General features: G+C 51.6%; 1 protein-coding gene across 1 annotated transcript in view; it reads right to left on the reverse strand.

The window, feature by feature from the left end:
- Positions 1-10,087: 10,087 nt before the first annotated feature.
- LOC128876736 (protein pangolin, isoforms A/H/I/S-like) overlaps positions 10,088-15,013 on the reverse strand; it is a 99,628-nt gene continuing 94,702 nt past the window's right edge. The window contains exon 4 of the mRNA XM_054123339.1: positions 10,088-10,540. Coding sequence (XP_053979314.1) covers positions 10,481-10,540 — 60 coding nt within the window. The 3' untranslated portion in view covers positions 10,088-10,480. The remainder of the gene's footprint in view (positions 10,541-15,013) is intronic.

Below are 15,013 nucleotides of genomic sequence, written 5' to 3' on the forward strand. Positions count from 1 at the left end.
AAGTTATGTGCGCGATTTCTGGTCGGTCGACGAATTTGTTTCCTTTTTTCGGTTGTTCGCCCCAGCTCTTTCGACGTATCCGCTTGACGAATCCTCGAGTAACGCGTTATTTTTCCTTCGATTCCGTGCATTCCGCGTTTTCAAAAACCCGTCGCGTCTCGGATCAAACAATGTCCCGATTGCAATTAAACGGACCCGTTAACGAGCGCCGGGCGAAATTTCCGCCGAAGGTCCGGCGCTGTAAAGGGCTGAGCGCGGCCGCCGGGGGGTTGGAGCTCTTTTAGCTCCGCGCCATTACGCGCGCGTTAAAACATCGCCGCGGCTAAACGAGAGGTCGAGACGCGTGCGTTGATTCGAGCGCGGATCAGCGGCTCGTGAACCAACGCGTTTTACACGTCTGCAAGAAATTGCACGACGCCGAGAGTTTTGCACGGGGTGGCGACGGTGGGCGTCGGGGGGGGGGGGGGTCGCCGCGCCTCGTTCACCGTTCGCAATCCGCGAGAGGCGGTAGCTTTAACGGCTCGTGGGAGTTTTCACGCGATAGCCGGGGCCACTCGTGTTTAATGTAAATTCGCAAATTGGAGAGGCCAGGGTAATCAACTAACCGCCAACGAGCGAGCAACTCCGGTAAACTCATTGAAATAGTTCATAACTTCGCCGCTAGTTTTGGAGTTTCGGAGCGCGCCAACTTCCACGGAATTTCCCCACATCATACCGACCGACCGACTGGCCCTGCATTGTTACGATGCTCCTGCCAACTTTCCGCCGCGTCGTTTTGTACGCAGAACGACGACGCGCTCGCGAATCTCGAACAAGACGCTGGACGAGTTCACCGTTTACCGTCGATGTCTTCGAAACGTCTGTCGAGCCACTCGAGGGAAGCCGTGTCTTGGATCGATGAGAACCGGGCCAGTGATTCGCGGTTGACCGATCGACAAATGCTTCCCAACTATTGGCAGTAATTCGCGGAAATTTCGGGATCACAGCCGAGCGCGTCGGGGCTCGGCAAGTCCAAGCTCGCCGGAGGCGAGCAAAGCGGATCTCTCGGGACTCCGAAAGGAAATTAGAGTGCAGCCAGCAAAAGTTACAATGGTCATCCGACGCGACTTTTCACCGAAGAATCCCGGGTAGCCTGTTTCCTCTCGGGTCGATTCGTCTCCGTGGCCGTGGAAACCGACACAATCGACTTCCTCCCCGCGGGAGGGAGATCCGCGAAACGGAGAGCGAGAGAAGGGGAGATAGACGGACGTACAGAAGGTTGCGCCGCGGCGGTCGACGTCGGGAGGAGAAGACAGATGCTAGCCCCTGCAGGCTTGCTTTAATTCGCTGATTAGGCGGGAACGACAAGGAGCGGAAAATAATCGGGCTTTCAGTCGCGGCACTTTTCAATCCTCTTCCTCCTTGGAGAGTTGTTCCTTTCAGCAGCGGGACCCGATGCCGAGGGGGTGCGCAGCGAGCAAGGATCCCGAAGAAGTCGTCTTTTCCCTCTCTCGGTCGATTTTCCTGTTCCATCGATGTCGTCGACGTCGTCATTCGCGTCGATGTCGTTGTCCTTTTTTTTTTCGACCCCCTTGCACACGCTCCCGGCCCCGTTGTCCCGTCGATTCGCCTTCTCTTGCTCCGTTCGTCTGTTCCTTAGGCGGGAGCGACGCGACAACCTCGTTATCGCGCGCTCACGCGGTCCTGGGTCCCTTCGTTCTCATAATACCATTCAGCCTGAAATATGAATGTGCTTTTCTAACTAAAGTTCCCGAGCATTCGACGTGCTAATAATGCGAGCACCCGTCCGTGTCGAGCTTCTCTTCGACTTTTATTTTTTATTTTTTTTTTTCTTCTCTCTGCTTCCTACGCCGTCGGTTTAGCTTCCTTGCATTCAGTACCTACTCCCAGGGTTGCTCCTTCCTCGTTCGCATCTTTCCCTTCGCTCCTCTTCTCCTTGTTCTTCGACTTTCTTTTTATTCGCCTGCCGCCCCTCGTCTCGCACTTTTCCGCTCGCGGCGCGTATAAATTTGAAAAGAAACACGCGGAAGGCGAGGGCACGATCGCGGCTCGAGAGACAGCCATCTTCCTACGGATCTCGCGCCCCCGTGAAATAAGAACTCGAGGAAGACTTTCTCGTTCCCTTTTTTTTTTCCACCGAGACTTTTTGGACGGAGCTTTCGAGATTTCCAGTTTTACGCCGTGAAACACCGAGTGGAAAACCCGAGACGTTCTCTCGACCAAAAAGTAATCGCGTTCCGGTCTCCTTGAACTCGCTTCTCTCCCTCTATTTACTCGCCACCGGATCATTAAGAGGTTACCACGCCGCAACGCTCGGGAAACACACGGGGTTACCTCGGTGTTCTGTTTTCGAGAAACTATACCCGAAAACCAATCTTGGAAAATACGTAAATTTACTCGTTCACCCTTGAACGCGAAACTCGAGAATCTAGAATAGACGAAGTTTAAGAAACGTTGATATAAAACCAAAATAACACGAACAGTTTACGAGGACGAGTCTATCGTGTACATTTCCATACAAAGTGTACACTCGCGCGTACACGTCCGCAATTTGCAGAGACAACAAGTGTTCGATTCACGGGTACCATTACCCCCGTCTTCCTGATATCGTTGTTTGCCTTTTATGCTTCCCATCGGTCGCGCATAATCGTTCGAAGTCGCTCAATTACGCGTTCACACGACGGAACGAAAATCAACGATCGCGATGAGAACGTGGCTCGAGGAATCGGCGTCTTCCTGGAGGCGTACACCGACCGTCGGGTTCACAATGAAAACGACGAAAGGGTGAACGAGACGAGAGAGAAGGAGCGCGGTCACCGTGGGTATCCGTCGATCTAACCGGGCCTAATTGTTTTCGCCCGATTTATTAACATAATCCGGTGTGGGAGGAGGAAGAGGAGGCGGTAAGAAAGAAGGGTTCGGCGGGGGCGCGGGTAATTGGCGTCGGCGGGAGGAGCGCGTCACGCGTGTGCTCGCGCCGCGGTTAATTCGAGTCGGTGCGTTGAGCTCCGGGACCAGAGGGGAAGAAATTATGAACGCGTTGCCTGCGTGCGTGCGCCCGCGTACACACAATGCCCGAGAAAGCCGTAATTTTTTCATTATAACCCCGCCGGCGGAACAAATATCCGCGCGCGGTGGCTGTTTCTGGCGAAGCGTCCTCTTAGCGCTCTCTCGTCCCACCAGCGGCACACGCGGTGTGTTTTCTGTCCTCTCTCTCTTTCTTTCTGCCCTCCACCTCGCCCCCTTCCCCGGCCGCGACCTGCCCCGATTCGTTTTTACCTTTCAATCCTACTCTCCCGACCATCTCCGTCCCTCTTGCGTTCTCTCGCTATTTTCGAATATATCTGTATCGAGGTCTCTTTCGTTCTCTCGCTTCCTTGAACGCGGCGCGAGCGCAAGTACAATGAGGGAGAAGCCAGAGGCCTCGGCACACGGCCCATTAAAAACTTGCAATTAGCATTTAAAATATAAACCTTCGGAGCTGGAGGTTGAGAGCGAGAGAGGGAGACAAAGTGAGATGTCTAATGAAAGGGGAGGCCTTTTGGATTGGCTAAATGCCTTTCAGCCGCGGCTGAGCACCCTGAGCGCGGCTTAAATGGAACTCACCCCTGATTGGCCGCCACCACCACACCGCCAACCACCGGCACCATTAGCTATCAGAGCGTCGAAACGGCGCCTACGCCCCTAACTCTCTCCGCTAGAGTTTTGCTTCTTCGCATTCCTTCACCTTCGACGCCATTCACTCTCTTCCGGCGAGGAGAGAGACCGACGGAACGCCGGGTAAAGCAGAAGAGCTTGGAACCGAGCCGAGCGAGAGAGAACGAGAGAAAGGCCCGGTAAGGGGTCAGAAGGATTCTGCGCTTGGATTTGTGCCGCGCGGAGAGCCACCGGTTCCTCTGCTCGTCCCTCTTTCATCGTTTACGGCCCCTCGCCCTCCCGCGCCGCCTCTTTTTTGCACATCCATCGCTTCTCTCCTCGCGTTGATCCCCGGATAAACAAAGGAGCACCGACCATCCAGGCTGCTCGACTCCAAGTATCGAGAACGCGCGGCTTCTGTCTTTGCCATTTTACCCGAAGCTCGCGTTCGTCAATTTTTTTCGTTCGGCTGGTTCGCGTCTTTTCACCGCTCGATGCGAGCGGATACGCGCGAGCCGAGCTCCGCGGGCTCATTCAAGATCAGCCTCCGATTTCCGCGGGCATTGCTTTGGGAGCCGGGCGAATTTCGAGTCTCTCCCTGGCCTTTGCATCGGACGGAGCCATTGGTACAGGGAAACGACCCGAGCTCTTCGATCGATGCTTTACGCCGCGAATCATTTTTCCCTCGGAGACTATTGATGCACCGCTAACGAATCTTTTGTAAGTCGTCCCTCGACTTTATTACGTTTCAATTAAATAATCTTTCAAGCTACGAGAAACAAGCTCTTGTTTCGGTAGACGGTCTACTCGAGTCGCCGGAGTCCGACGGCCGATACCCCTGTGTCTAACCATAGACGGTCGACGGTCTTGATCTACTTAAACGCAGGACGCTCGGAAGTCTACCCATGGTTCTCCTATCGAATAAGTATTTCCATACTTCCTTCTTTACGTAAAATAACAAATCCGAATACAATAGGAGAATTACATAACCGTGCAACCAATGTTTAGGGACTCGAGTAGAAAGTGCCCGTCATGGTCAGACACGAAGTCGTAAGAGTTACGTACCAAAGAACGACTTCCATTTCGCAATCCCGCGTGTTACAGTCTATTTGGTTCTTAAATTACTGAGTATATAGCGTATCGGCTGTTATATCTGTAGAACACACGAACCGAATAAAATCTGAAAATCGGAGTTTTCGGGCGTTTGGACGCGAACGTAGGTACAGGCGCGCGAAGAACGCAATCTTCTCGAGGCAGCAGGTTCGCCTAGCGGGAAGCAACGGAGAAGGGCTGCAGAAGGAACCAACCATGGTCTCGAAGCGCAGGGGAGAGGGGCGCGTTAATAATTTGCACTCGGACGAGTCCATTGTCCTGCGGCAGGCGCACGCGACCGTTCCAATTATGGCACTCCGGCTTGTCGAGACTCCAACCGGGTTGCTCTCCTCTCCCATCCCCCGGACCAGATCTCTCTATCCCTTGCTCTTCCTTCCTATCTTGCTCATTTCTACGCGGAAACCGCCGGGGCTCCTTTTCACCCCGAGAATTTTAATTACAATCGCAATTATCCCCCCAAGAAAGTTTTGCCTGAATGCCCGCGCGGACTAATAATCCGACGACACGTACCGTCGGTGATCATCCTTCCACCGAGGACAAATGGGAGGCTGGGCAGGGAGGTAGGAGAGGCGAAGAACGACGTCGTCGCCGACCACGACGACCACCACGACCCGAAGCGCCATGCGTTCGCGTCGGTCTAATCCACCGTTCGCGAACCGGTACCCTCTTCCGTTTGTTTATGCCTCTTTCTCTTCGCTTTTTTGAAACCTCATTACCGCTAGACGGAAGCTTCCGAGGACCTCGAGCAAGAAGAGAAGCGGCCAGAGAAGGAGGAGGAGGAGGAGGACGATGACGACGGAAGTGGAAAGAAACTGCCACGGCCCGAATCGAGCTACCCCTACCTCCTCGACTTCCGTCGAAGTCTGAAAAGACTCAAGACCCGGCCGTCTGCCTTTACGCTCGGTGAAGATGAAGTGCTGTTACTTCTACGTTTCGAAGCCACCCTTTTTCTACCGCCCCACGTGTGGTACGCGAGACACTCGAACGTGGAAGCTTTCCACCGTGGCGAGTTCGAGTCGAATCCGAAGAAACGCGACGTGTTTTTGGCACCCTCGCCAAGTCTGAGGAAAGCCTGGAATACAACTACCACGTGTTGGATAAGAAATAATTCTACCCACTCGTCTCTACTATCGATCGCTGCTACTTTTTCACGAGTTGTCGAAGCCCGATAAATAGATCCATCTAATTATAACGCATAAAAGACGAGAATAGAGAATTCTATAACCGCACTTTACCCGTATCTCCTCTCTTTCCGTTCTATTCTTCTTTTTTTTTTCTATTTTTCTATCCGTCCACTTTGTTTCTCTTCACAGAAGGTGTATAAATAGTTACATACCGAAGCGTGAATCGATGGAAAAATGGTTAAATTAAGTTTGACGCCGCGAGGCTTAAGCGGACGAGCGGTGGTATTGCTTTGGCCGAGACCTTCGCGAAGCCTTGGTGGCGAGCAGTCGCGTCACGGTTCGGTAATAATCACCGTGGTAGGTGTATCGCGGGACTTTGCAGAGTAATTGAGAAACGCTCTCGTGTTCGAACACGACTTGGCTACCGTTGGCAGGCCCTCGCCGCTAATAAGCCAGTTGGCACGCACGCGATTCATTCATAAAATCCTCAAGCATCGTTGCAACGACGCGCCTCGATCGAACAGTGCCGCGGTCATCCGATTCATATGTAACATAGTCAAAGCTATTGTTTCAAAATTCAATAGAAAATTCATGCCGAACCGAGAATCGATGTCCAGTTGAACATGGAAGCGTTACTGTTTAACCTTTGTGGTGCTCTGCGCGAGTATACTCATCAAATTATTTTGTTCTTGTCGTGCTCAAGACGAGTTAAATCGCATGAGCTTATTGTTAATGAGTTAACTCATCTTGAGCTCGACAAGAACAAAATAATTTGACGAGTATGTATACTCGCGCAGAGTACCGAAAAGGTTAAAGATACGCAGTGGATTGGTTATTCTCGCAAAGAGAAGATTCGCAACGTTCACCGTGCACATTTCCTAACACGCGAAAGGGAAACAGGTCCGCGTCGAAATCGAACGAATATTCTCGGCCAGGTTCCTCGGAATGCGTCTCGCGCGATGAGAATATAAATACGCCGAAATGAAGCGTTATTCGGTATTGCCGCGACGCTATACACCGAATGACGCACGAAGCGTCTACCGATGATGATGGCCGAACCTTCTTCGAAGACCATCGATCGTCACTGACTCCTCCTTGGCGACACACCGAAGACGCTCGTCAAAATCGAATAGGGACTCGGCCAGGTTGAAAATGGATACTATATTAGGCACGATACAGCGATACTTTTCCTCGATCAAACTAAGTGTTTGACAATTAATGGGTCGTTGGCTCGTTGAATTGCCTCGTTTTCATCGAAAGGATAAGGATTGCGATACAGAAAAATAGTTTCGAGACCACTGGGCACCTTCCACGGAACGGAGTCCGAGAGGAGCGAAAAGCGAGAAAGAGCGACGGCTACCCTCCTAAGTGGTACACGACCACTTTATAAGCGATGTGCTAACGAAGTGTGTAACAGGCGGTAAATAAGGAACCTATAATTACGGGCGGCGTGCCGCGAACGCGGAGCGGACCACCCACGAGTCTACCGCCGCGTCCCGTCACGTGAGACCAGCGACGAGGTGAAAAGCAGTCTTCTCCCCGCCAGAACCGGACAGGCCGTTGTCTCAGCCGAGGATGGAACATCTGGGTCAACCTGGTCGACCAGTGGCCGAGCAAAAACGACGCTGTTGGACGCGTATGGAGGATCTCGGTTCTTGCGACGTCTGGTACTTACCCTCGACGAGCGACTCTATGGCGAACGCGTCGCGAAGATTCCACCTTCTTGGCCAGCGACGCGAGTTCTTGACACTTCCACGAACGAGGGTTTTACGAAGCTCGTGATTCAGTGGCGAGTAGGTCTGCGCTGGATCGTAGATCCTTCGCTAAAGATCGTGTTCACGACTGCCTTCGAGAGCGACGCGGAAGAGAAAAGAAGACACGAATATTCGGAGAAGAGCGCCAACCGCCCAAGGAGGACGAGTTCGATATCGATCAATTTTAATCGAAACGATTCAGCCCGACCCCCGAGGTAATCCTTTTCTGAGCGCAGATTTGCTCGAATCGCCTCCGCTCGGAAGTCGTTAATCCACTTTCGAGAGATTTCAATGATACGGCGCCGCTTTATCGTGGCACGAAGCGCGAACACGAACTGGGCCCGTTTCCGGCATTAGCGGACGCCTACAATTTCAGTGCCTGAAGAAGGCAAACGCGAACGAGGCGGGGTGATGTAGGGGGTGGTGGGGAGGACTATGGGGTGGGTTTTTCTAGCGATGCCAATCGGTAGACCCCGGGGAGCCATAAAATTTCTTTCCTCGTCCCGTTCCGACTTGTTCTCACGCAACTCGAGCGCGGGCTTCTTGCCTGGCGGTGATCACGAAGAAGGGAGAACGGTTCGCGGCCGGTGAACAAGGCTTTTTACCACGACGAACGAGTATACTTGTACGGCATATGCCACGCGTTACACGCCTCCGATTCGAACGACGCGACGTCGACCGGTTAGTTCGATGTTCGACCGCGAAACTGTCGGCCGTTACGAAATTCGTTGAAGGTGCTTTTCAACTTCCATTACCCTTGCTTCGTAATGTTTCGTCGAGCAATTGAGCTACTTTAAACACTTGAACACGAAATTAAAAGAAAAACGAGAGGAGCGATTCAGAGATATCTCGGCGTTTTGCAGAAATTCAGAATCGTCGTTCAACGAACGTTGGTCAAAGAATTTTAAACGGGGATGTCCAACTATCGCACACGTAATCCCTGTTAAATTACGGCGAAGTTATTCTAGCTAGGAAAAAAACGAGTTCCACCTATCTTCTGGGAAATTTAACAAGGCTCGCGTTATATAATCACGAAAACTTTGCTAGCGCCGACTTTACACGTACCCGTGACTAACTACAGAGAACACGCGTCGAGTTCGAGACTTACGAAGATTAGTTGAGCCGTTTTTCTTTGACTCGACTAGGGACAGACGTCTACGCGATCGGCAGCGATGGGAAAAAGATGTCTGAGCGGCGGCTCGGAAGCGATCAGCTGGCGTCCTTGCACGCTGAAAATTGCGGCGCCGCGGAACGCCAGACACCGCTCATTAGCTCATTATCGTGCTGCCAGCAGCCACTAGTGCCGCGTCCATTCTGTCTCTCTTTCCCTCTGCAACGAGTTGCATACACGTTCTTTCGTCTCTCCCTCCTGGCCCGCCGCCGTGGTTTCACGCAAGCGTAAGTGTATCGGTTACTGCGTGCCGGCGTACGTGAACGAAATAACGCCGGAACGCCACGTGGACTGGACAATGTTCGCCGGACGTGCCGGTGGCCCCGGCACGGACTAATGAAACCGACCCGTTGTGTCGTAGAACGAGACGAGAGTCGACCATCGATGCGCGCTGCTGAATAGCGATGGCTGGTCAGATACAACGGCTTCGATTTCCAAAAGTGCAAGGTGTGTTTGCGGTCTCGCAATAAAGGGATGTACATTTGAACGAATTTATAGATTGGGAATAGACGGGGGAACGATAAGTGATCTGGCGTTCGAACTGTAAAATGAAAAAGTTTCGATCGCCCAATTTTTGTTGAAACATGTTTTGACGAGAGAAACTCCAAGGCTCCACACTGCCTAACTTAGTACGGTTACATCGGTAACGAGTACATCGGTAATTTCTTTTTACGAATGGAATTAGAATTATCATGGGTTCGAGAAATTCCAAGCGTTCCCTGATTTCGCTGGACACGTTTCGGGCTTCCTCTCCTTCCCGAGAATTAACCAAAGGAAGTCGAATGCTGGGGGTCCAACGAAGTGTAGAGGCCACTGATTTCGGCTTTCGTGAGACACGATCTCGTCGTTCTCTCCTTTTTAGAAAACAGATTGTAATTCAAGTTAGCGTCGGCGAAGGTTCGGGTTAGCCTAGGGGATTAGGGTCTCCATCTCTCGGTTTCCTTTTGGGGAATAGCTTGTGAATGAAGTCTAAATTGGGGCTCCGAGAATGTGTGTTCAAACTGGTATTTCCTGGTTGGATCCCTGCTTTTTTTCCTTTTAAATTAATGGGCTCCAAATTACTGGTGGTCCGAGAAGGTATAGGGGCTCTGCCTCTTTCCCAATTAGCTGTACGTTTTACGTATCATTACACTCTGCGACCCGCTTGACCCTTGTTTTTATTTCATTTCTTCTTCATTATCATTAATCTCGTCACCCGTCTGTTATCTACCCGCGAGCGAAAAATTGTACGAAACGTGACAAACTCACGGCAACGATTGGGTTTTCTGCAAATAAATTCTGCTATCTTTGGTTTCTTTCTAAAATCCTATGAACGTCCAACAGGAGAACGCAGAAGGCAGCCGTGTCGCGACTCACGAGTAAATTACCTTAACAGCAGACCACACTCGAAAGCCGACGTGCTAATCCGGTCGCTTTGACACGAGCCGCGTATCTCTACATCCAGATAGGTCCGATTCAACGATATTAACCGCGATTTCCGGTATTCAGCGACCGCGCAGGTCTTGCCGGGTGAACGTACGAAAACCGTGTACTTTGGACGGCCAAAGTCGGATTTATGGGCTCTTATTCGAGCCAATCCGCGGAAGAGCTGCTGATATCGCGTTTTACGGCTGGCTTCGCGCTAATAAAACATATTTCGCCGGGAGATTCGACCGCGAGTAACGCGTCCGCTGGCTTTTGAATTACTTACGGATCCCTGCAACCGTACGCCTCCCTTTCGTCGAGATAACATTTGGACTCACCTGAAACCAGACGAAATTCAGCGTTAGTAACGCGTTAATAGGAGCCCGCATATTTATGAATACGTTTTCAGATCATTTTTTGTTCGATGGGATATGATATCAGATTTTAAGCGAAACCAGTCCACGTGTAACGACGAATACCATCTGTCGTTTCTTCACATTTCGGTATATGTTACTCGTAGGACTTTGCTTATCTTCCACGAGGAGTAGGCTAGGCGCAAAGTCTCGAATCGTTGGGAGCGTCTCGATGACAAAGGACACAGTTCGCGAAGAGAAGAAATAAAATTTTCATTCACCCCCAGTCCCCCTATAGAGAGCAATCAAAGCGTCTAATAAACTCGCCGAAAAGACCCTGCAGGATACGGAAACAAAACGCTAATTGTTTCGTATCGTCTGACCTGCTACCGGCAGCCCGGCGAGGATGGCTCGCAATGAAAAGGGTAACGACTAGTCCCCTCTCCGCGCGATACTCAAAGGGGGGAGTCATCCTCCAGGATGCTTCGCGTGCTTGGGCTTACATAATACACACATCGGAGGAAGGGGGTCGCGATTATTTGCTCGGCTGCAATACTATCTATATCCGTACCGATCTGTGTTTGCAGTTCCCATGTTGACAAGCGTTCTACGCTCGGACTAAGCACGATGAACCGTTTATATTTGCCCATCGTAGGCCGGTTTACACTCCTGCCGGACCGCTTCAGTTGCACCGTGCTCGTGTATCCATAAAGCTGTCACCCTCTGTGTCCAACGGGGAAAACAAAATTTCGCGGAGGTAATCCGTGAACGTTTAACTGGCTAGCTTATTACCGATGACCTAATTGCGATCCCGTATTTTCCAGAGTATCGAAGAACGTACACGATTCTTCTCGGTGTATAATAACCTGCAGGTGTCCATATGGAAATGCATCGTACAGGAAAGTATTCTCCCCACGAGAAAGACAGCGAGAGACACCGTTCGATCGGCGCCGATGATCCAGCAAGCGATTCACCAACGGGATCGCGAAGTTTCCCCGTGTGTAACAACCGGACGAGCCGCGGTCTGCGACGATGTGTGTCGGAAGCACGCGCGCGTCTCGTGTGTCGGCCCTATTACACGCCGCATTACCACTGTCAACATATGCGCGCACGCACAATAACGGTTATTAGATATGGCCTGGCCGTTTACGGGGTTTACCCTACGCATTACCGGCGTCACCAACGGAATCGAGCGTCTGAGCGTATTCCTAGGAGTGCCGCGGTCGGCCATGCGGGCCCACAGGTGTTTGCTCGAATGTTTCGTTTACCTTTTGGAGAAACAACGGGAAAAGTTCGGCCTGTCGTCGATGTAGGTCGCGTAAGCAACTAGTGCGGCGATTTTGCTTGCCTTCCATGCAAAGTCAATCGTGTTTCAGGGGTCTGCCGAGCACCGAATACACCGCGAAACTAAAGGGAGCGGTTATTAAAAGGTCGACAGGATAACGCGATATATTTTTTGCGCGGATGTATGCGTCTCGTAAACAACGTCGCAGCGCGCGAATCTCGGTGACTCGGAAAAAGAAGAGTTAACTTTGATCGCTAATATTTACGTTTAACCCCAGACGTTTCGTCGTCGAGTTAATCACGAGTTCTGATTCGGTGGTTGAACGGCGAAAAACGTTGCCCACTTTGAAACACCGAACTTGATTCGTGAAAACAACAAGGATCGTGGGATTTTCGCGTAAACTTCCGTAGCAAAGGGATACGAGGAAAGTTTTCGACCGACGTTGTTATCGGACTATCCGCTCTCCTGGCGAACTGAAATTTTATTTAGAAGTTCGTACACGGTATCCGCTTCTACACGAATTCCTGCGCTACTCGATTACGCACTTCCTTCGGCGACGTTCGAGTTCGAGCAATATTTACCGGGTCTTTTCCCTTTCGCGCGGAGTTCCCTACATTGACCATCGAAGAAGAGCCGACGCAAGTATTCCCTCGAATCGATTAAAGGAAAAACTATCGACCGTGTAGATCGGTCGAAGCAACGAAAACAACAACGCGTTCCAACGCTTATGCTCGACGGAGCTTCCGCCACATGTTCGACGTTGCGTTCGGTTCATCGACGATTGCACAATTCGCAAATCACCATCGGGAAACAGGTGTTACAACATAATGGAGACATTCGATCCGACCAGACCACGACGCAACGTGTTGCAACACCGAGTCGCGATGGTGTTGCATTTTCGGTTACGACGGTTTAATAAATACACGAACACGCACGCGACGACAGATGACCGTCTCGATGGCAGCCGGCCGAACCTGTGTTTTGCGCCTCGACAGCCGGCTATCTGCGGTCGAGGGATGAAAACAATCGAACGTTCAAGGGACTCAGGCGATCTAAATAAAGGGAGAATTCATCCGACTAAGTCGTTGCATGATAAACGTCGCTCTCTCGATGTGTTTTCATTTATGTCACGTTTTACGCTGGTAAACATGCGATACTCGTTTTACCAAGGATCGTTCTTTCGTATCAATTTTGCCCTGGTGCGAGGAGTAAGCTATGGGCCCGCGGTGTTTCATTTTCAAACCTACGGACATTAGAAAAATCCTTGTCCGGAGTAACATCCTTTCCAACCAAATCCCCGGAATCTTTGTTAAACTTTCCTATCCTTGGAAACCCTGAAAAATCTAATTGCGACTGCTCGTCTTAGTTGGTCCGATCACCCTCTCGGTGCATCCTGTCCGCAACCCCCGCGTCGAAACGAGCACCCGACGGCGAGCGCCGTTTAAGCACATTTTGTCAACCGAGGGTTGCTCCCCGCCGTCTCCTGGCCGCGTATGTCGCAGTGACCGTGGCAAACAAAGCTGAGAACATCATATGCAGGTAGGATTATAGCCGGCGACCCCTTTTTTCGGTTTAGCAGGATGACGAGCCACCCCTAGCGGCCCGATGAACTTCTGCACGGCCACGTCCCGATCTCCGTCCTCCCCGCCGACGCTGATCCGTCCCGATTCGATCATCCTGCGCGTACCAAGGGGTGGTTTCGTACGACCATCGACTCTGGTGTAACGAGGACGGAGGACATTGGCCCGGATCGCTAGGACTGTGGGACAGTGAACGGATGTTAAATGCACAAAAGTGTAACTGCATTGTCGAACGGAAAAATCCCCCCCGGGACGTCGATGGCACAATAATGGGACCGATTATAATCTTGTCTACCCCCTAGGGGTGCTCGTCCTCCCCGTCACCGTGTCATCCTCGGTCTATCCTAGTCGCGTGTCTCTGCCTCACCTTGCTCTCACCCTATCTGTGTACACGCTAGGTAAGTACGTGGGGTGCGCGTATCTTGTTCGGCTATTGACTACCCGGTGCTCGTCTCCCTTCTCGCCATTGCCGTCTCTTTCCTCGCTGTCTCTAGTCCGGAGAAGCTTGCGTCCCCCGTTAATACCCCATGTACGACACGCCATAGCCTAATTAAGTGCGCATAATGGATCCGACAGTTGTGCGTACTGTGCGACGACAGAAAACGCTCCCTCTCTTGCTCTCGATGAATAGAGCTCGTCGAGATTTTCCTCGAGTTGACTTCGGTTAACGAACTAGGAGAAAGTATCGAGACACGGTTCCCTGGTGTCTCTGGGACGCCAAGAATTCTCTACTTTCTTCTCTTTCGTGCGTTCTCTAACACCTCTTGCTCTCCATATTTATAATCGCGGCTAGATAAATCTTGAAAATTCGGACAGCAACGGCCGAAGAAATAGGCATTCGGGTAACCGTACTCCCGATATCACGCCTAACGATAAGGCTCAGCAGTATCGTCGTTACAAGCGGCAACAACTTGTCCGGGTATCGAGTAACCGAGCCAACGTCAGCCGACTGTCAGGACTCGAGACGCGCGTACACGCGTTTCCTCGGCAGCTTTATCGGCCGCCGAATCGACGATCAATCTCTATTCACGTCCGACGAGCAACGAGAATCGCGGCACCAACGAGATTACTTCCACCGATCCGCCTCGATCCAACGGCCCCGGGTAAAGGCAAAACTGAGCGAACCTGCAATCGTAATGTATGCGCGGCCCACCGCCTTAAACCAGTTTAACACCGAGCCGGCTCATTAAATAAATCTCCGTCTCGCGTTCCGATGATCGCTTCATTCAGCCAATCAATCCACCTAGCGCACCACAGCCATCGGCCGAGTGTGTCGTACACGCTGTAATAAGCGATCGAGGATTTCCTGTCGCGATAAACAGAGGACGACGCCGATCTACGGAGAACTTATTGAGGCTCGTTAGGTAAAGCCTATCGAGGCTTCCAAAGTGGTTTTCCCTTCCTTGAAATTCATTTGCGAAGAAAAGCTTGATTTCGGAGCGATCGGAGTGGCTGGTCCCCTTAAATAAAGGAAAGGGTGCGTCGGGGCACGTCGTGGTTGTTGCGCGCACGGTATCCTAGGTCCTTGCGTGCGCAAGCTCGACGATGACTCACCTAGCGCCCGTATTTTGCCAGTGGAATTCAAAGGCGAGT

This window comes from Hylaeus volcanicus, chromosome 5 (genome assembly GCF_026283585.1).
Source record: "Hylaeus volcanicus isolate JK05 chromosome 5, UHH_iyHylVolc1.0_haploid, whole genome shotgun sequence".
NCBI lineage: Eukaryota > Metazoa > Arthropoda > Insecta > Hymenoptera > Colletidae > Hylaeus > Hylaeus volcanicus.